The sequence below is a fragment of the Lissotriton vulgaris genome, chromosome 3_1, assembly GCF_964263255.1.
Source record: "Lissotriton vulgaris chromosome 3_1, aLisVul1.2, whole genome shotgun sequence".
Taxonomy (NCBI): Eukaryota; Metazoa; Chordata; class Amphibia; order Caudata; family Salamandridae; genus Lissotriton; species Lissotriton vulgaris.
In genome coordinates, this window is record NC_141689.1 from 2,014,415,881 (window position 1) to 2,014,438,149 (window position 22,269).

A 22,269-nucleotide genomic window follows, 5' to 3' on the forward strand; every position below is an offset into this window, starting at 1 on the left:
GGCATGTGAAGCCAGCTGTTTTACCATATGTAAACCCTTAAATACCATATGAAAGGACACCACACAGGATATATATAAAATATATATGTTATTTATTTCTAGACCATCCCTCTGAACTCTTTGAGGTCAGAGGCACAAGCACAATACAAGATATTTAATTAAAACACAATAAGTTGCACAAAATACAGTAGGGCCTTAGGGGCGTGCTAAACCATATACTAAAATAGTGGTATAGGAACCACTACATGAAAAGTGAATAGGCTTAGGGCCTAGGGAATCGCTGGGGCTACGCTGAACTACCAAGAGTTAGGAAGCAGGAGGCCCACGGGATGCGTGTGCAGTGTCTAAACACACATGCGAGTTACCATAGAGAATGAATGGGAACCTAAAAGATGGAAACTAGTTCTTTTAGAGCACTTCTGACTGGACTCGATGAAAGTTACTTGAACCCTAGACAGTTGGATAGTCAATACCCACAGGAGCACCGGAGTACTTGCGTTACCTCACCCACAGGAAGCGGGTGCATAGGTGTCAAAGTGAGTCGGGATTCGTCACTGAATCCTATGGAGCCTTGAAGAAAGATGCTGCAGGCGACCAGGAGAGAAGTGTCCGGTTGGATCCAAGGGCGGATCGAGGATGAAGAGGACCTGAAAGCAGAGGGGACAGAGTCTGAATCACTAGCCAGTGACTAGGAAGGAACCAGGCGATGTCGTGAAGCAATCAGGTGATGTCGTGAAGCGTGTCTCTGCAGCCACGTGGACCAGGAGGCGTCAACGGCGATCGGGAGTCAGGCATGGACTGTCCCATGAAGGCTCTCGCTGTCGGCGGTGTCGGCTTCCGGATTGGAGTCAACAAGCCTTGGCAAAGGCAACTCACGCAGGAAACGAAGTTGGCTTCTTGCTCAGACCAGCAAGGTCTGAGGGGCTGCTTCTTTTGAGGGAAGCAAGGGCCAGTCTGGAGCAACCAGACCAGCGGTGTAAATTCAAAGGTTCGTCGCCAAGATGGCCACTAGCCAACGGGCAAGTGACCGGGCAGACGCGTCGAGCAGGAAAATGCAGAAGGGCCCCACGCTGAACTCGTGGAGTGTGCAGGGCTGATCTTCGGTGCAGATGATGCTCGGGGCGGGGGCTTGTCAATCCCCAATGCACAGCTTCGAGGGTGCCTCGGGTGCTGCAAAATTAGCAAGTCGCAGACTTTTCAAGATGGCCGGTCCCACGTCTCTCGTCGCCTCCACGGGTCTCAGCTCTGCTGGGACTGTGGATTGGGCTGGTAGAAGTCTGGAAGTCCACTTCTTGTCAGGCTCTGTGCTTTGGCTCCGGTGGGAGCGTCGAAAAAGCATGCCGTTGATCGCTGGATGGTGCCTGCTTGTGCAGGGTGGTCACTCCTTGACCACAAGGGAGATTCTTCAGTCATCTTCTTGCAAAGTAGATCGTTGAAGGTCCAGAATTTCGTTTCAGAGTTTGTCAGGATAAATCTAAAGTCTTGGGACCCAGCTCCTACCTATATATCAAATCTAGGGGCTGGATTACCTGCTAGGTCCCTCCTATGGGTGGGACCAGGGAAGGGGGGGTTACACCCCTTTCCCTTTGTCCAGTTTCGCACCACAGCTGGGGCTGGAGTGCCCCAGCACCGGTTTGAACTGGACTATGCATGGGACACCCTGTGTGCCCCAGGCAGTGTCTCATTTCTTTCAACCCTCCCTGCCCCAATACACAAAAGCCTGTCTGGGGTGGTGCTAGCACCTCCCAAGGCAGGAAACCTATTGTCCAAGCCTCCCTCGCTGGAAGGACTCCTAGCAGCAGGAGGTCAGACTTGTGTCTGTGGCAGCAGCATCCATTTTGTGATGCTGAGGCTCTGGTTAACTTTAACCGGGATTAGTAGGAACAACATGTCTTCTCCCTCTAGAAGGGTGGAATGCTACCCCCGTCGCCAGAACTGGCGAGGGGGTAGTATTCCAAATCGTATGACACCTTACTCAACATGTTTTGTTAAAGCCAAACCAGAGTTAGCATTTAACCGCGAGGTTCATAATGCACTTAAGAGTATATGGTATGGCAATATCCTAGAACAGCTATAAGGACATGGTTCCGAAAGCTGCAGTCAGGCTTAGCTCATGCTAGAGCACCATCTCACATAAAACCAAGCACTCTGCCTCCAGGATTGTTAAGGCCTGCCATAGGAGTGACTTATAGGTGTATATGTGTCTAGATATAAGGTTAGATATAGGTATACTATATCTAAGCAAGGGGTGATTACACGACCTTGCCCCAGCTGAGTGATCAGCCAGTTGTGTCAATGTGAGTGGCCAGCCAGGGGTGGCATAATACATGCTGCAGCTCCTGGTAGGCCTTGGGTGCACCTATGCCCTGGGTACCTATAGTACACTATACAGGGGCTCATAAGGTGACCCAATATCCAATTGGAGTTGTACCTAAAGTACATGGAGTCCATTTTACAGTGAGAGCAGATAGCCTGGGGCCCTGATTAGCAGGATCCCAGGCCAACTAAGTAGAAAACCAGCTAAACATTAGTCAAAAAATCTGGGGTAACCATACTCCGGTATCCACCTTCCTACAGTGTAAACCCTAAACTGGTTTCGCATTTTGAAATTCAGTCACATCAAAGGACAGTTTTGTGTTTTATTCTTGGCTCACTACAAAAAAAAACAATACCGAGGTAGCAGAGCCGACTAAGGGCCCCCAGACCCAACGACCAAAAAAAGAATACATTTATTTGGGGAGTGTCCCACTCCAAACACCCCGCCCCCAAGCTGCGCAATGCAGGAACAACCTCCATAGATTAAATATGACCGTTTTTTTTCTAAATTCTTTCTCTGTCTCCTAATAACTGTATGTAGAGACATTGCAAAAACCAGCATTGCAGCGTCTGGCAAAAACTGTGCTGTAACTTTTAGATTTGACATTGAACCACCCCTATGTGATAGAGCCACGGATAAAGTAACAAGCATTGGCATAGCCAATAGGTCTTGCCTTTGGGACCTTATAAGTGTTTAGCCATGCAACAGTTGATGTTGTTGCATGGATATTGTGCTGCATAACTAAATACTTATATGGTCCCAAAAAGGAGACCTATTGGCTATGCCAATGCTGGTTTTATTTTTTTACCATACTATTGTGTGTGCTTGATGTTAGGGACATTACGACTGCAATTGCCTTAGTGAAAGCACAGCTGAGTCACTCTAGGACTGTCATTCCAATCACTCCTTCGGGAATTACACTGTATTTAACTAACCAAGTTGCATATAATAAATTTCCGTGTATTTTCGGCTCCAGTGAAATGGTTTCTCAGGGACCATCACTTGGAAAGAGAGAGTTGCTTGTAATAGATAAGAAAGTGAGAGATCCCCAGCACTTGTTCTAGGCAGGTCATAAACATTTTTTAAAACACCCAAAAAAAAAAAGTTTAAAACGCCCACCCCTCAATAAAAGAACAGTTCCGTGCTCCAGGTAATTGCCGTTTTCTCACCTGGAACCAAAGTGATTTCAAGTAACTAGTGATTTGTGCTGGAACGGGCTCTCCCTTCCCACCCCCTACTGGGAGCAGACTTCCCAGGGCTGCGCCTGCAGCATCCTCTGTGGACATTAGAGGAACTGAGGCGAGGGATGCAGGAGCCAGACTGGCCCATGGCGGATGGGGCACCGCACAGCAGCCAGGAGGTACCTCTGGAAGACCAGAAGGGGTGGGACTGGGAGACCAACAGCCAGAATCTGCTGCGGCCCCTTTTGAGACTACAGTCTTTACGGGTCTCATCCTATTTCCATGTGGTGAATCCGACCTCTTTTAAATGGTCAGTCAGTCTGTATGTCGTCCAATAACGTACACGATCCATTCAACTGATTTAACCCACCAAGACTATTACCCACTGAACGCTTCAATCTGAATTATATCTGAACGCTTTATTGAATTGTGCAACTTTTTACAGAGCACAGAAAGATGAATGGATGAGTCGGCCCGCCCATATTCTAACCTGTGTCTTGCAGGTAACACGCAGCTCTCTTCTGCAGGGACATCAACTGACTGGGATATCTTAACAGGAAAGCATTTATTCTGGGAAGACACAAGAATAACACAATAAGGGAGCCATGGAAATATAGCTTGTTTTATTATTTTGTGGGGTTACATCAAGTGTGACACTGCAAATACATCGCCTGCAGCCTATGGAACAGGAAAGTATTATAATACCATCAGCCAATACCCTAAGATCTAGAGGCTCTGAAGTCTGTGAGGACTATACAAAATAAATTCAATAATAGAATACATAAAAAGACTACGACTACTGTAACACAAGTACAAACTGGCGCACGCTGTAACTAACAGCAAACAGAACAAGTAGGAAAAAAAACAATGTTGGCTTCAGTTTTTTCTTTCTTAACTGGAAGCGCTTACAAACATGCTGCTAAAGCGGGCTGCTAACAAAAATAATTCACGCTTGTGTTAGGCACAACGGCGAGAAAAGCCAGCCAGCATTACTGTAAGACTGCAGCTTTAAAACACGAGTTAATTTCAAGCCGACAAGTACTGCTTAGAAATATGCTGCGAAAGCGCACCGCTAACAAAAATAATTCACGCTTGTGTTAGGTAAAACACCAGGAAAATCCAGTCAGCATTACTGTAAAAAGGCAGCTTTAAGAGACGAGTTACCGGTAACATTCAAACGGGAAGTGAAGAGCCTGCTGATGAATAGATACATTACTTAATGAAGATCACGGATCATGGATTTGCTATAATACTGCCTTAGTACAGATCATGTACGCCATCAAAATAGAAGGCTCAGACAATACTATAATGGAATATGTATCCTAGGATACGGGAACAACCCAATAGCCAACAGGAATGGAGATTTAATTGAACAGAAGAACAATATCTTTCATGAACCTATACCGTGCTACCTCATACATGAACCTATACCATGCTACCTCATATTTGTTATATATACATGTCTTGTATTTTATTTAATCATAGCATACTTACTTTTGCTATCGTCACTTGTGTTACGAATTTATATGTCATCTACCTCACTGCGACTGCTTGCTAACGATGTATACATATGTAACCTTGTTTCCTTTTTCCTACCTCATGTTAAGCGCTCTGATACCCACGGGTCTTGTTCGCGCTATACAAAACTTTATAATAAATAAATAAATAATAAATAAATTTCAAGCCCACGAGTACAAACTTGTGCACGCTGTAAAAAATAACAGCAAATAGAACAAATGAATTAAAAAAAACTCTCTCGCGTAGCCTGCAGGTTAACAAGTGGGAGGGGTGAGGGGAATGTGGTAGAGAGCACACACAGCGTTTCCCTTGTGGGAGCGAGCAGGGGCACCATCTGTTTAAAAGTTAATTACAAACAGATGGCGCCAAAGCTCGCTTCCGTAAGGGAATCGCCAAACGTGCATGCGTTGCCATTGAAAGCAAAGCAAAGCAAAGCATGCAAGTTTTTGGGCAAAAAAGTGAATCGATTCCTAAAGGTCTCATCCTATTCAGCGCCTGCGCGCTGCGTAGGCAAGACCTAAAAACGACCTATTAGCTCAAAAGAGCGCATGGTTGAAAACATGCACTGCTCATTTAAGGGGCCAGAAGGTTTGATCTCTCAGCATGCACTGTATTGGCAGTTTGCCTCACAGCCTCAGTTCTTTTTTCCAGCTCGTGGCTAGAGGATCTCACAACACTTCAGGGGTCATCATGCTATATTTTCAGCTTTTCACCTCAGAATTGCATTTACTCTTTCTTCTTCTGATACTTTACATGTGTTTGAAGTTTTTATCTTTATAATTTGTCATCACTGAAGAGATTTTTACACAAATGGCTAACTTGTTTTTTAGTGTTCCTCCTGTGGGAGGAAGAAGGCTGGCTCTGACTTACATTGTGTGTCTGTAGTCTGTTATCTTCCTCACATACGGTCAAAGAATGCACATTTTGTCACAAAATTATAAAAATGAGTATTAAAGGACAATGAAGAGTTTCACCTGAGAGGGAAGCTGGGAGATCTCATAGCCAAGGAAGAAAGAAAGAAGCCCAAATGGCCGACCAGAGAACTCTTATACTGTGCCCGTACAGATGTCTCTTATATTGTGCCCGTACTGTCTCCTGGCAAGGACTCCCAAAGAGGGAGAATAAGCTGCATTACTGTCACTCTGACACTCCAGGGATCACTGTTTGACATCATCCATCTTGCGAATACATGGTTTAACTCAGATATGTTCACCGTCTAAGGCCAGCTGTGCAGCAGGTACAATGCCGCCATGACCCCATCAACCAAAAAGCCATATGCCACGGTTCCAAGATGACTGACATCGAAACACATGATGTCTGGACACTCAGTTTCAAAATACCCAGCTTTAAAGCATTTCGCTTTGAGACGCTCATTATAGCAATCAAAAGGGTCGCCGTTGAGGTACTCGCTGTTAAGACATCCACAGTGATTCAGTCAACTGCATAAACATTCAATTGCTCTGCGTATGGGCAGCTTTTCTTCTCTGATTTACCATCAGTGCCAGCGTTATCATCAGGTCCACCCAGGATGGTATTTTGTGCAGAAGGTCCTCTTCAAGTTCTACTTGCACCTTTGAATACTCTACCTAAACCTGTGAGTATTCTTATGGGCACTTCAGTGTCACCAGCATTTCCTTCTGGGGCCCAAATCGTCCCAAGCCTACTCATCCAGCCTCTTCTAGAAGACACAAGCGAAGGTCACCATCTTTTTTTACGTTTTTCGTATGTAATGAAGCAACATACAACAATGTATCAAACTATCACTCATCGAAATTCCCACGGTTTCATATGTGACTTTGATAGGTTCACAATAAATGTGGTAACATGCAGTCAAGGACTTACAGATGACACAGGACATGCATTGAAATATGGCAGTGATGTAAATATTGAATCTAAGGTTTCCTGGGCCAGGGAGGAAGACCCTCGATCTGCCCAGAGAGCCAAGCGTGTACTGAAGGGGCTCCAGATGTCCTTGGGAAGGGTTTTTGCAGGCATTTGCGCCCCGTAATCCTCAAGGCATGCTTGACAATAGACCGCATCTGTAAGCCAAGCTGACAGTTTGGGGCTAGCCCTGCAGGTGGCAGTCTCGTCTGAGGAGCCATGTAACTTCTCTCAAACAGGCCGCTTGGCGGTGCAACAGCCGCACCTGTAACGGCTCAAGGCGGATCAGGTGCTGAAGAGCATGGATGGCAGCTGATGTGGCAGAGTGTGGAAGGATTTTTCTATGGGCTGGCAGAGCCTCATTAAGGTGTGGTCATCTTCTGGCCTGGCTCTCTGGAGCTCCCAAGGTCACCATCTACTTCCCATTTTAGACATCACTCATCAAACTCCTCCTACACTTCATGTACTCCTACATCATTAGCCTGTTCACCATCAAGATATTTGCCTGTAGGCAATATTACCAGTTTCCAGGATGTGCATCTAAGTGAGGCAGCAAAGCAGAAGTTACAGGTTGAGACCCCTCAATCCACAGTCTCAGTCATTATGAGGATTGCAGTTTCAGTTCTTTCCAAGCGCTTTATTGCCCTTGTTCCCTGACTTCGCAGAGCTTGGGGAGGGTATGTTCCTGTCGCCATTCATGACAAAGATGGCAAACCTGTTACGCTCTCTAGCGTATTCTAGAGTTGTAGCGTTTGAATTTTGACCTCTGGTGACTAAGGACTCAGTAAATGTGCTAGCCCGAATCAGAAAACCAGTTATTTGTTCTATCTGCTGTTGTTCTGTTTTGGTCAATGCTTTACCATATTTTTCCCTGATAATTTCCTGCAGTTCCCTTGTAATTTAAATCCCCAGATATCTGAAGGGATCAGTCGCCCAAACGAGGGGATAGTATGAGATTCTGGAGTCTGTAAGAGGCATTATGAGTGGCTTGGCCCAATTGTTTGTGATCCCCAAAACGGAAGTGAAACAAATTAATTCTTGTATTAAGGGTGCTGTGTTGACTTCTGGGTCTTTGACATAGTGTGGCATTGCCAGCATATATTGATATCCGGATTCTTCAGTCCGTGAATGCGAGACCTCTCTCCGCTTGGTGCTAGCGCAGTCTGGCAGCCAGCGGCCCCAGTGCCTGCACAAACAGGAGGGTGGACAGCGAGCAACCCTGCCATGTCCCCTTCGCCACCCGTATCAGGGCTGACATTGCCCAGTTCTGCTTATACTGGACCATAGGGTCGGTGTGTAACAGTTGTGTCCAGTGTATGAAGTGCTCTCTAATGCCCAACCATTTCAACACATAGAAGAGGTAGGGCTACTCTATAACGAGTCAAACGCTTTGGTTGTGTAATAAAAAACCGCTGCTGCTGCTGTTGTGTCCGTCTCTGTGCTTTAGCATCGCAAACAGCGTGCACAAGTTATGTGATGTAGACCTGCCAGGTATGAAACCCACCGAATCAGGGCAGATTATCGTTGGCAGAAGTGGCAGTAAAGGAATCTGGTCGCCAATATTGTGGCTAATATTTTGTTATTATAAGTGAGAGGGACCTGTATGAGTCTAGGTTTGTGCAGGGTTTGGAATTGTGATCATCAGTGCTGCACGAAGGGTTGGAGGTAATATCCCCTTTTCATATGCCACCGTGTACATTGCCAGCAGCCGGGGCACCAGCAGCTGTGCTAATTCCTTATAAAATTGAGCTGGGAGCCCGTCTGGCCTGGGGCTTTATATTTGGGGAGGCCACGTATAGTCTCAGTAATCTCTTCGATGGTAATAGATTGGTCCAAATATTGTCTATGTCCTGACTCCAGCCACACCAGCGCTATTGCATGAAAAAAACCGATTTAGCTGATATGGGGACAAGGAACCTGTAGAGCTGTACAGCTCCTGATAGTACTCGCTTAATACTGCTAGGATCTCAGAGGTGTTCTAAAGTGAGTCGCTGCTGCCTGTTGGTATGTTGGTGATGACCGCGCTGGGGCACTATTTCATATTATATTTGCCATGATTTCGCCAGCTTTGTTTCCCTCCCCATACATATAAGTTCTAACCTTCCTACCTAGGTGATTGACTTTGCTCTGTACTGCATCTTGGAACTCATCAAGTGTGGATTGTGCTTCTGCAAGCAGCACAGAGTTACCATTACTAGCTAATTGCTCCTCCAGTGTTTTCATTTTGCCTGCTAGCCTAGGCGGGATCTTATTACCCTGTTTGGATATACGGATACCACGCATCACCGCCTCGTAGGTATCCTACAATGTTGAAGGGCTGTCAACTGACTTATCATTTATGTCAAAGAAGAGTATTGTCTCCATCCTAATCGGTTCCAGAAACACTAAGCACATGAGCTGCGATTCCCATCTGGCAGAGCTGTGTCCAACATGACCAGAGCATGATCAGAGAAAGTTCTTGGGAGGTGCTGCACGCTAGTGGCCCATGCCCCTGTGTTCTCTGACTAGCCAGTAATCCAATCTGGACCACGACGATTGTGCATTGGTCGCCCAGGTGCCCTCTTTGACAGTTGGGGTCCTAACTTGCTAAATATCTGTCAATCGTCCCTCCGTCATAATATCCCTCAGCTGATTGGCAGCTTGAGCTTGGGGTCTGCAACCCTCCCCTGATCTTTCCAGTATCCGATCTAGATTCTAGAATAACATTAAAATCCCCACGCCATACACTCTGTGTCATAGGCCAGTGCAATTTGCCATACCTCGAGAAAAAAAAGAGGAAGTGTCCATGTTTGGGTCAATTAGGCATATAAACAGAATGGGACACACATGAAGTAGCGCATATAATAAGATATATCTCCCTTCTGGGTCACTGGATACACCCAGTGGATCAATGAGGAGTCCTTTATGGATGAGAATTGGCACTCCACGTATGTACGCGTAGTATGATGCTGTGTATCTGTGTTCCACTCATTGTACATATAGCCGATGTTGCTTGTGTTCTTGCAGATGTGTTTACAGGTGAAGTGCTATATCTATCTGGTGTTGTTACAGTTACCCTAGGAAGTGGCGTATTTTGCGGGGGGCATTCAGCCCCATGTATTCCAGGTTGTGAGCCGAATCCCTTTCATGCCCTTGTGCTACTGAGGGACTGACTGAGATGTCTGCTGGGTTGTGTTCTTTCGCTCGGGTCGCAATGGGAAACCAGTCCAGCGGATGTACGCCACAGATATGACCCAGTTGTGTGCAGTAGCAATTCATGTTCTATCTCTATTCCACCCTCCCACCACTTCAGCGGCCCAAACTGGCCAGAGTATATCAACATATACCCAATCACTACCCCATAACAACAAACTCAAATGCAACAGCCCCACCTGCGGGCAGACTCTTCCTAAACAAGGAACTGGGAAACTGCCATTTTTAGGAAATCTGGGTGCTTTGCAAACACCAAGCCCTGGAGTAGGACCCGTTGCCAGGACAGCATCTTTGTCTAACAGGGGAACTTAGTGGAAATTTTCCAGAGAAAACAGGACGCCATATGGTAGGGCAGATTGGCCATGCTAGAGTGATTTATCTGGTGGTTTGGAGCATCATCGTAGATAGCCATATCTGGTTAACTGTGTATATTTGGGACCTAGACGCTAGCCATCTGAGTCCATTGGTTTGGCTGTTGCGAGTTGATTCTTCTCGCGGGGGATTGACCACACCCCGTTTTCTGTGGCACAATGTTTTTCACCTGTTTCTGGTCTGAAAATAGGTGTGGTTTGCCGTCGTATATGGTCTTTAGTTTAGCCGGGTAGAGCACGCTGTAGTTGATTCCAGCTGCTCGGAGGGTACACTTGACCGGAAGAAGCTCTCTCCTCGATGTTTGAGCCGCAAATGTAATCTATGTGCTCTCTCCACCAAAAACATGGGCGTGAAGAAGGTCCCCCCCAAAAACATTTGCTTCAACATGGTCTTTACATATCCCTCCATCCGTCCTATGTTCATAGTTTCCGTGACACCAAGTATGCGGAGGTTAGTACTGCGAGACCTCCCCTTGAAAGCTTCGCTTTTAGCCTTGAAGATATCAAGGTTTTTTACCATATAGAGTAGCTTTTCACGCTGCCCTTTTGCCGTGTCTTTCGCATCAGACATGTGATGTTTAAGTTGGCCACGGAGTATCTGTGCACGTCAATGCGCTCTTTGATGCGGTCCATTTGATCAGACAGGGTGTCTATTTTTAAGCAATTTTCACTAAGCTTTGCTTCGTTTCCAAAAATAAGTTCCATATGTCTGATTTGGCATCTTCCTCGGAGGGAGGCCTGTCTGAAGTGGTCTCGATGTTGAGCGGCGGAGCAGCTGCTCATCTGCTTTCAACCACCAGCTTAGATTGGTTGCCTTCGTGCTTGCCTATGCTGCTGGTGTACTAGATGGGAAGTCCAGTAGCGGTTTCACTGGCTGGTACGCAAGGCCCACTTGCCCAGCAGCGCTTTACCTAAGTTCATAGACTGTCCCACCATGTCCCAGTTGTCTGCCTCTTCTCTGCCAGAAGGCACTAGCAGACCACCAGGTCAACAGGTAGGCCCACTCCCGCCACAGCTGACATTTCTTCCGGGGTCCTAGATGGGCTATATCATGCAGGGCCCCTTGCTGTTGTGGTGTGTGGCACAGCTTCCACCTGACTACTTCCTCAGCTGCTTGCTGGAATCAGTTGGTGGTCCTGTCTCGCCCTGGGTATCACCGTCCTTTCCTCCGGGGGGTGAGGGGCACGAGCAGACTGACAGGCTGTTAGAGGCATCCTACCTCCAGCTCCTCCCCCGCCCCCTTATTTCCAACACGTTGAAGGGGACCTTGCAGCAGTTACCCAAACTCTGGCACTCTTAAGGATTTTCCTAGGCTCCACCATTGTGTGACCCTAGGCTTCTGACCAGAAAACCTTGGCTCACTAACTGAAAGTTTCTGTCCCGTCTTCATACTCAAGTTGCAGACTTGGTGTGGTCCACTAGTTCAGTTCTGTGATCGGTTCTTGGCAGTTCTGTACTTTTGCTACTTTCGTGCAGACTGGTCCAGCCATTGTCTTTGTGCAGACGGTGATAATGAAGATGGCCTGGAGCTTAGAGGTTCCTTCCAGTGGACAGCGGGCCATGAAAGAGCATAAGGAAATTCATTAGCTTCAAAGGGATCCACTCTCTTCTCTCCTTAAAACTCTTCAGTATTTCTTGGAATGTCTGCAAAGAGTTCTGAAATTCCCACATGATGTCTCGGCTCTCTCCAAGCTCCATCTTTAATACCAGTTGGATTATCTAGCATACGAAAGGCAAGCCAGGTCACCATACTTGCATGTAACATGCACACTTCAGGCACGTCTTCCACATGTGAACAAACTCACACACCGAGCCAGCATCCTGCATAGATGAGATACCGGTAGGTCCTCTTTTTAGCAGTTGATGAGTAAAAAGGCTTGTCCTCTTTCTACAATTGGTATTGCTCCTTCCACCCAGAGTCATTTTAGTCCATGATGTGACAGGAGCCAAGCTCAGGAAAAGGAGGTTCATATGGTGTGCCCCCAACCCAAAGGTCTGCTCCATGTAGCAAAAAAAAATGGCTTTGACGCACATTCAGGATTGTCATGTGTGCTGAGGTGGGGGTCAGAAACAATGCAACTTGCTACGGTGAACTTGAGGCAAGGGCTCATGCTTATTCGAGCCATGCAGGGGGCATCCCCCCGTCCCAACAGCCTACATTGCTGTTGACTTTTATTTTGTAGTCTTCTTTATGTATCACCTTCCACAACCACATGAGTCTTTAGAGATACCCTAAATGGGCTGGGTGCTTAAACCCAGCATGGGCCCATAGGTATATGGCTTGGCTGCTGTGCTGTTTTCTTTCCCACACCACAGGCATGGCACTTGCAGCCCAGGCACAGCATGAACCAGCTATTATAATTAACAATGGGCAGCAAGTTAAGCTTCGATTCTGCAGGGGTTTTCCCTTCCTAGCATCTGTTACAGAGACTGTGTGTGAAATATGATGTTTTTGCAACCTTACCGCAGTGTGTGTTGAATTGGGATAAGCAAAACTGTCCTTTTTTTCTACGGGAAGCGATTTTGCATAATTTGTGGGAGTGGCTTCAGCATGAACGGCACTAGGCAGGGCAGATGCCCAGGACCCTGCACTCAGCCTACCAACATGGGGTCCCGCACCAGTGCGCTACACCAGGTCACAGCTTCCCGCATTTATCCTTCCCCATCCATTTTAGAGCAAGGTGTAACTCATTGCAATTGGACCCAACTAAGGGTGCCACCTACTATGAGCCTCGCAGCTGTGGTGAAGCGCTGCGAGGCCTAGGGCGAGAGCCCTATCTGCTCTGCCCAATTCAAAAAGACACTTATTGAAGATGTTTCTTGCAATCGGGAGTCATGTCCCGCTGCCTGCTGAGAGGTATGTCTGGACACCCATTGATTCACATTATTAGTACCCTGCAATTCTCCCTCGTTTAATACTTTAGATGTAAAAGAGGTACGTGTAGGTGGCTGTGAGGGAGGACCGTAGTACGGCAGTGGTCCTGCACAAAGCAGCTTTAACAATAAGTTCAGCTATAGAGATGCAAAACAACCTTGAATGTGTGAAAGAAAATCCTGGTGAGAACCTGTCCTGGTAGTATGTTCTTGATGTATTTTGTTTCCCATTAAACCTGTTTTAAAGTGCTGACAAATTGTATGATCAGTGAACCAGGGCAAAGGGAGAGTTTTATTTGTTCAGGATTAAGCAGTTTGTTAAATTAGTAGAACAAGGACTGCAGCATACTGCTCCTTGCTGCAAAGAATATACATTTACCACTGTATTCTATAGTCTGGGCACTCTGCCCTCCTCCAATTAATATCTGGTCCATTTTAACCACATGCTTATTAGCAGCTTTTATAATGATTTTAAATACAACCAATCTTAGAAAAAAGGGATCAGAGGAAAATGTTTAAAAAGATAATTATCCAAGAGCATACAGTTTGCCCAACTGAGAGCCCGTGATTATAAAAACGTTTCTCCTACATCCTCGTTTCCAACTAGTCCTCTAGGCCACAACTGGTCTTGCAGAGATTCTGACGGCAAAGCAAAAGGGCTGCGCTTCCCAGCAAAATATCACTATATTGGTGGCCCTGCCCACTTTCTAATACAGTGTTTATTTCCATCATATCAAGGTGAATTGGTAAAGCAGAGATTTGATATCAAACATCCAAGTTCTGTGGCTGGAACATACTTGTTATGTTTCCTCACCCAGGCCTAAGTATAAATCAGTTTCCTTGAAACTAGCCTTTTATTATGCATGAAGATTCTTAGCATCATATCTTAATCCCCTGCACATGACGTACATAACAGGATTAACATACTCTGTACAAAAGTCATCGCTATCTTCATCCTCGGGTGACAGGGCTACTTTGCATAGTTACAATTATTAATTCAGGTTAGTTTACATAATTGCAATCATAAACATATCAATCTTGGTAGAACCCCCAGGACTACCCTTTTGGTATAAAAGAACCACACCTTCACTAGGTAGTGAGGAGACGCCTCTACGGTGACACTGACACGGAGGTCCCTGCACGCTGAAGCTTCAACACACCCGTCTGACATCCCTTGCAGGGTATCCAACTCGTGACCAAGACGGGGTCCTTCATTCTCTCCCATCAAGTAATGTGGTTTGCTCTTACCTAGGGGATTCTTGGCTTCACAACCATATACATGCTAGGTACACTTAGGTAGGGGCTGCATCATCGGAGTAAGCATATATTCATTGCTTTGCTTTGGCACCAGGGTAGAAATGTATCTAATATTCACTCTTTTTGTGGTTCTAATCGCTCATGTTTGCTTCTGTTTACTGATTGTTGCAGCGCAAATGTTTTATAATAAAATGGGGCTGGTTCAATAAATGCTTATTGAAAACGTCCCCAACGTTTATTCTGTGTATCTGTCTGAGACTAAGTGAGCACGATTGACTGAGCAAAAAGTACTGTACTGTTTCTACAATCCCTGAAGGGTCAAGGGTTGTCATGTTCGATGGTTGCCACAAACTATTCGATCCCTTGGTAAGATTAGGGGACTTATGGTGGCACTGTGGGCTAGCTGGTCTATAGGCAACATATCCAGTGGGGGTGCTCGGAACCAGTCTTGGCACCAAGCCCTTAGTTTATGTTGTCCAACAAACGCGCAGATCCTATATATTATTAGGAACTACACGACATGCCCACAGGGCCAAGTGACAATGGGTAGTTATTGGGCAGTATGTATGCTAAACGCAGACATTTACCATTTGTGTTACAGTCTATTTCATTCCTATTGGATAACAGTGTTGTTCATTTTCTAAACTTGTCTCTCAGAAGTTGAAATAGCGAGCAGTCATAGCTTACTCTAGGAGTTCGTAATGGGATTAGCACTCAAGTACAGTATGAATAGTAACCACACTTGGTAAGTTTAATTTCCAGCCACGTTCAATCAATCAATGACATTTATAGAGCGCACTACATACCCGTAGGGTCTCAAGGCGCTGGGGTGGGGGGGTGGGGGGTGCCGCTACTGCTCGAACAGCCAGGTCTTCAGCTTCTTCCTGAAGGAGAGGTGGTCTTGGGTCAGGCGCAGGTCGGTCGGGAGGGAGTTCCAGGTCTTGGCGGCCAGGTAGGAGAAGGACCTTCCTCCTGTAGTCGCTCTTCGGATGCGGGGGACGGCGGCGAGGGCGTGGTTGGCTGAACGGAGGTGGCGTTTGGGAGCGTAGAAGTTGATTCGGCTGTTGAGGTAGCTCGGGCCTTGGTCGTGTAGGGCTTTGTGTGCATGGGTGAGGAGGCGGAAGGTGATTCTTTTGTTGACGGGGAGCCAGTGCAGGTCTCTCATGTCCGGAGATGTGGCTGGTTCGTGGGATGTCGAGGATGAGTCTGGCTGAGGCGTTCTGGATCCGCTGGAGTCTCTTCTGGAGCTTGGCGGTGGTACCGGCGTAGAGGGCGTTGCCGTAGTCCAGTCTGCTGGTGACGAGGGCCTGGGTGACGGTCTTCCTGGTCTCTGTGGGGATCCACCAGAAGATCTTCCGTAGCATGCGTAGGATGTTGAAGCACGCCGAGGAGACGTTGTTGACTTGCCTGGTCATGGAGAGGGAGGAGTCCAGGATGAAGCCCAGGTTGCGTGCATGGTCTGTCGGTTTGGGTGCGGTGCCCAGGGCGGGAGGCCACCAGGAGTCGTCCCAGGCGGAGGGTGAGGAGCCCAGGATGAGGACCTCCGTCTTGTCCGAGTTCAGTTTCAGGCGGCTGGTCGTCATCCACTCGGCTACCTCTTTCATCCCTTCGTGCAGGTTGGCTCTGGCGGCGGCGGGGTCGTTGGTCAGGGAAAGGATCAGCTGGGTGTCGTCGGCGTAGGAGATTATGTTGAGGTTGTGTTGGCGTGCGATGGCCGCGAGGGGGCTCATGTAGACGTTGAAGAGGGTGGGGCTCAGTGAGGATCCTTGAGGGACGCCGCAGATGACTCCGGTGGCCTCTGACTTGTACGGTGGTAGACGGACTCTCTGTGTTCTTCCGTCGAGGAAGGAGATGATCCATTCCAGCGCCTTGTCCTGGATTCCGACGTTGCTGAGGCGCTGTACTAGGGTGCGGTGGCAGACAGTGTCGAATGCCGCGGAGAGGTCTAGGAGGATGAGGGCCGCTGTTTCTCTGTTGTCCATCAGGGCTCGAATGTCATCGGTGGCGGCGATGAGGGCGGTCTCGGTGCTGTGATTGGCTCGGAAGCCGGACTGTGAGGGGTCGAGGGATCCATTCGTCTCGAGGAAGGCGGCCATCTGCTTGTTGACGTTCTTCTCGATGACTTTGGCTGGAAACGGGAGGAGCGAGATGGGGCGGTAATTCTTGAGTTCGGTGGGGTCCGCTGTGGGTTTCTTGAGTAGAGCGCTGAGTTCGGCGTGCTTCCAGCTCTCAGGGAAGGTGGCGGTGTCGAAGGATGTGTTGATGATGTCTCGCAGGTGGGGTGCGATGACAGCGTCAGCCTTGTTGAAGACGTGGTGAGGGCAGGGGTCGGTCGGTGATCCGGAGTGGATGGAGTTCATCGTGCGGATGGTGTCTTCGGTGCTGATCGGGGTCCAGGCGTGGAGGGTGGTGGTGAGGGGTGGTTGTTCGGTCTTGGTGTGCGTTGGTTGGTTGTTGAAGCTGTTGTGTATGTCCGCGATCTTGTTGTGGAAGTATGAAGCGAGGGAGTTGCAGAGGTCTTGCGATGGGGTGATGTCGTTGTTTCCTGCGCTGGGGTTGGATAGCTCTTTCACGATGTTGAAGAGTTCCTTGCAGTTGTGTGCGTTGTTGTCCAGCCGGTCCTTGAAAGCAGTTTTCTTGGCGGCGCGGATCAGCTGGTGGTGCTTCCGGGTGGCCAGCTTGAAAGTGGTCCTGTTGTCCGGTGTAGGGTCCCTTCTCCAGACTTTCTCGAGGGATTGGCAGTTCTTCTTGGAGCTCTTGAGTTCGTCTGTGAACCACGGGGCTTTCTTGCTGCCGGGTCTGCTGGGCAGGGTCCTCAGCGGGGCGAGTTCGTCCGCGCAGTTGCTGATCCACTTCGTGAGGTTGTCGGCGGCCTGGCTGGGGTTCGCTGACCTGGCAGGAGGGTGCTGGCTCAGGGAGGTGGCGAGCTGGTCTGCTGTGATCTTGTTCCAGCTTCTGCGGGCGGCCTGTTGCTGGTGGTGGTGGGTCGTCGTTCTCTTGAAGGTGAAGTGGACGCAGCTGTGGTCCGTCCATTGAAGCTCTGTGGCGTGGCTGAAGTCGATGTCTGTGCAGGAAGAGAAGACTGCGTCGAGTGTGTGTCCGGCGAGGTGGGAGGGGGTGGACACCAGCTGCTTGAGTCCAAGGTTGGCGAGGTTGTCGAGCAGGGTGCTGGTGTTGCGGTCGTTGTTGTTCTCCAGGTGGAAGTTGAGGTCCCCCAGGAGGATGTAGTCGGCGGAGGGGAGGGCATGCGGGCTGACGAAGTCGGCGATGTCCTCGCTGAATTGTGTGCGTGGTCCCGGGGGTCGGTAGATCAGGGTGCCTCTGAGGGTGGTGTTCGGGTCGGTGTGGATCTGGAAATGCAGGTGTTCGGCGGTGGTCAGGGTGTTGTCGGTGCTGGTCGTGAGACGGATGGTGTTCCTGTGGATGATGGCGATGCCTCCTCCCATCTGGTTGGCGTTGCGGTCCCTCCGGATGATCTTGTAGCCCTCTGGGATGGCGATGGCGATGTCGGGAGCTGAAGAGGCGTTCATCCAGGTCTCTGTGAGGAAGGCAACGTCAGGGGCTGTGGCGTCTAGGAGGTCCCAGAGTTCGATGGCGTGTCTGTGGACGGAGCGGGTGTTGAGCAGGATGCACTTGAGGTGGGTGCTGCTGGTGTTCGACTTGGCGGCTGCTGGTGCGAGGCAGGTCCGGATGCAGGTGAATTTGCAGGCGTGGCAGCTGAAAGGTCCGTGGGTGCGTCGTGGTGTGGCTTGATGGCACTCTGGGAGTCGGCCGGTGTTGAGTGCGATGAGGGTGGCGGCGGAGTACGTCAGGCGGGTCGGCCGGGGTCTTCGAGGTCCAGGGGTCCTGGCACTGGGCGCGGTCCAGGCGCGGACGGGCGTAGACGGGCTTACCTTTGGCGCGCCTTCGGCGCACAATCGGCGCGCCCGCTGCGCGTGACCGCTGCGCGTTCGCACGGTCGCCATATAAGGCGAAGTGCGCGGGTGGGCGGAGCAGCTGGGAGGCGGGAGCGGGGAGGGAACAGAAGGAAAAAAGGGGCGGGGTCAGCGGTGGTGGCGGGAAGCGGGGAGGGAAGACGGAGGGCGGCGAGGTAGGCGGGCAAACAGGAAGGAAAAACGTTACCACGGGCACAAAATGACAATTACAATACAGCAGGCACAAATGGTGATCAGGACGCTAACACGGGCACAAAGATAAAAATAACAGGCACAAATGAAGGTAAAAACAAATCCAAAACAAACAAAGCAGAGTCGGCCGGCAGCCGGCAGCGAGGCAGGCAGCGAGGCAGAGGGCAAGGCAATGGGGCACACGCAGCAGCTGGTGGCCGTGCGGCGCGGGGGTGTCCCACGTTATATCTATTAGGATAGCCTGAGGTAAAGGAAGGTCATTTGTAATGAAATCCGCAAAATACTCTATACAACTAAGTTTCCCTCCTCCACAACAAACATCTTCTGCAGTGTCTCCACATTTGCAAACTGTCCAGTGAAGTAATAGTGAAAAGTTGGCTACTCTACCTGGTTCTCACAGAGCTAATACTTTTTTTATGGTTGAGAAGTGCACTCCTTCCGTTTCCTACTGTTAATCCTGCTCCAATGAAATCTTTTCAAATCCAATCAAGTGGTGCTACCTCTCTACGTGTGCTGACAACACACGTTACTAACTAGCGAAATATAACAAGTTCACAAACTTGAATGCGGTGTGCACTGTTCACTCTCACAGAGCTAAATCATGTCTGCGGGGTTCACGGGCAAGGGGGCCCCCTCTCCTGTAATTGACAGTGATGGGTCATAAATGCGAAGCCCAGGGAAGCAGACTTCATTCTCCTGGGCCTTTCAGTGCTAGACTAAGACTGCAAAGCCCAGTGCAGTATGGTTCCATTCCATGTGCCTTTCGGCACTAGGCCATGGCTGTAATGCCATGGGGATGAGAACACCCTCCCCTGGGCCTCCCAGCGCTGGACCATGGTTGAGTAGCATTGGGGAGTGGGGCACCTTTCCCGGGGCACCACAGTCCTAGACCACAGATATAGGACCAGAGTAAAGCACCTCGCTGCCGTGGGCCTTTCAGCTCTGGATCATGTTAGCGAAGCACATGGAAAGGGACTTCCCTCCTTTGGTCTTACAGTGCTAGACCTTTGCAGCGAGGCCCAGGGAAGAGTGTTCCCCTAGCTTATGCCTTGCAGTGCTAGACCATGGATATGATGCCTAGGGGTGTGGAGGCCCTTGCACTAGGCCCCTTCGCTCTAGTGCAGCAAACTAGGTTTAGGGGGAGAGAAAGCCATTCCCCTGTGCTCAGTTGCACTTGCGGTAGTGCTGCACCTTGATTAAGTGCTTGAGTCCATGTCTGGGGCACAGGCATCAGTAGTGCAGCGGTTGCAGTGGCACCAAGCCCCAGGGATATTAGGTGCCCAGGGTTCCTGAATTATGGCTGTGTTTTACTGTCAAGTCAAGAGGGTCTGTGGTCGCTTTTACTTTGCACCAGGATCACAGCACCATTGTTATGGTACTTTCCTCTCTTTTGTGGGCATTGCTGCCATGTTCCAGTGCTGAGAGACTCCCTTAGCATAGTGCCATACGTGCTAGGCTAGAAAAGTAACAAAGTCCTTTGCCATTTTTTCAGCTAATTTTTCTAGCATAGGATTAGCTAGTGCCATCACCGCTGAGCTGAAAATTACAACAGCCTTTTCCACTCCAGGCACAGTATTACAGCGTTGTATTGGTAAAATACCATCCAAGCCAACCTGATCTGCTCCTAAAACATGGGAACTAACCAGCGTTCCCTGCTTCTTTTTTTGTATATTTTATGTGGCACTATAAGCCTAAAAGGGTTTTGCTTTGACTTATACTGGGTGCTCTGTTGTGTTTGGCAAAAGCTATGTCTCTTGAACGAGCTCTATTAAGAGTGAAACACGTGTCAGGGACCTCTTTTATTCATTCCAAGTTGGCTTGGATGATATGTTACTTATCCAAAAGTATAGCGGGCACATTGATAAATAAATAGCTTTGCCACTGGATTGCCAGTATTTTGCTTTTGTCTTGTTAGCTTTTGTGTGTAACTGCTTTTAGCTGAGTCAGCAGGTTGGGGGTTGTCTGATGTTTCCTCATCATGAGCGATAAGCTAATGATGGGAGGGGACGCTTTATTTCTGCATGTAAATTATGTCGCACACAACTGCTTATTCCAACGAAACTCTCCAAGTTGTTAATTTTCTGAGAGCATTTAGTTGAAATTGACGTTTAATGCACATCTTCCTACAATCAAATAAATGTATGGGTAATAGCTATTGTCTTGTTTTACTATAGTCAGCGTTTAAGAATTGCTAACATTTATGTTTTAAAGGCTTCTTGTGGATCTGAAAAGAGAAGTTTGGTATCAGAAATGCCATGATCCTGTCTGCAGAGCACAAAACTTCAAATCGGACCGTAAGACACGCATCTCCACATTTATCGTGGCTTGTGAAATGTGTTGGCAAACATTGACAGTATTTTGTTTCTGTTTCAGGTTATCCACTTCCGCCTGAGGTGTGCCTTCCATCTCTTTTCAAAGAGGTATGCTATATGTTATCTTTGCTTCAGTGCTCCGACTGCGGCACTAACTGCAGGCAATGATTTCTCCTTGTTCATACACCTTCATTTCTGGGTCGCTTGTGCAGGCCAGACCAGTGCTGTTTGCTTTATTTATTTGCAAAGTGCATGTTTGTGGACATGCTTACGGAAAAAACTAAAACTGTAGTAAAATCCTTATTCATAAAGACAGTATCGGAGAACTGTTCCATGCAGAAGGGTCAGTTCGGGTAGTCACTCAGATTATTTCCTGTTGTATAGAAGTAGAGTGGAAGTTCACACCAACTAATGTGGACAGTCTCAGAGTTGTAACAATGCCTTATTTTATTTTTTAGGTTATGCCTGCACAGTGCTTGCAAAATCTCTTGCATAAAAAAGAGTAGCATTTTCAATGCAATAGGTCTTGCATTTGCAAGAATTTAAGCTATTGGCATTGTAAATGACAATGCCTTTTATGTATCTGTTTTGATAATTAACACATAAATAAAAGGCATTGTCATATACAATGCCGATAGCTCAAACTCTTGTAAATACGAGACCTATATAATTTCAAAGAAGAGGTTGCCATTGTCCCGGGCTGCTTAGAAAGTGAAAGCGTGTCTGGCGCGCTGAATGTTGCAGGAAAGCATGTCGTGCCTGCAGTAGCAGAAATTCATTAAACAAAATAGTGCTTACATTCTAAATAAGACATACCCTGCAACACAAAAAAAGAAATAGGACCAGTCCTCATGGGAGGTTGCAAATGAAGACAAGGCAGCGCTAAGGAGGGACTAATAAGCCTATTACCAAATCAGAAGCCAGCATTTACCAAGGACACAAGCCAAAGAAAAATATGGGCGGAGCTTCAAGTCCAAACTCAAATACAGCATGCCTTTCAGAGCAGTGCATGCACTGCCCAAGTTCGACCTTAAAAAAAATAATTAAAAAATCACAAGAGGGGCTCAGAGCTCGCCCATTACTTAATGTTACTTACCATTAGCTGGCACCCACATTACTCTAGTTTCCTTGCTTACTGTTGGTCAAAACCTCCTTGCCTCCATCTTCCTCCTGGACATTGAGTCTTTGTCTTGCAGTGGAGACTGGACCAAATACTGCTTTCAGTGGCCAGTGTCCTCC

General features: G+C 48.1%; 1 protein-coding gene across 2 annotated transcripts in view; it reads left to right on the forward strand.

The window, feature by feature from the left end:
- Window positions 1-22,269, forward strand: part of PRIMPOL (primase and DNA directed polymerase) — a 497,760-nt gene that overhangs the window by 417,136 nt on the left and 58,355 nt on the right. For both annotated transcript variants that reach the window (XM_086962483.1, XM_086962482.1), the window contains 2 exons: window positions 20,930-21,012; window positions 21,092-21,138. In XM_086962483.1, coding sequence (XP_086818609.1) covers window positions 20,930-21,012; window positions 21,092-21,138 — 130 coding nt within the window. The remainder of the gene's footprint in view (window positions 1-20,929; window positions 21,013-21,091; window positions 21,139-22,269) is intronic.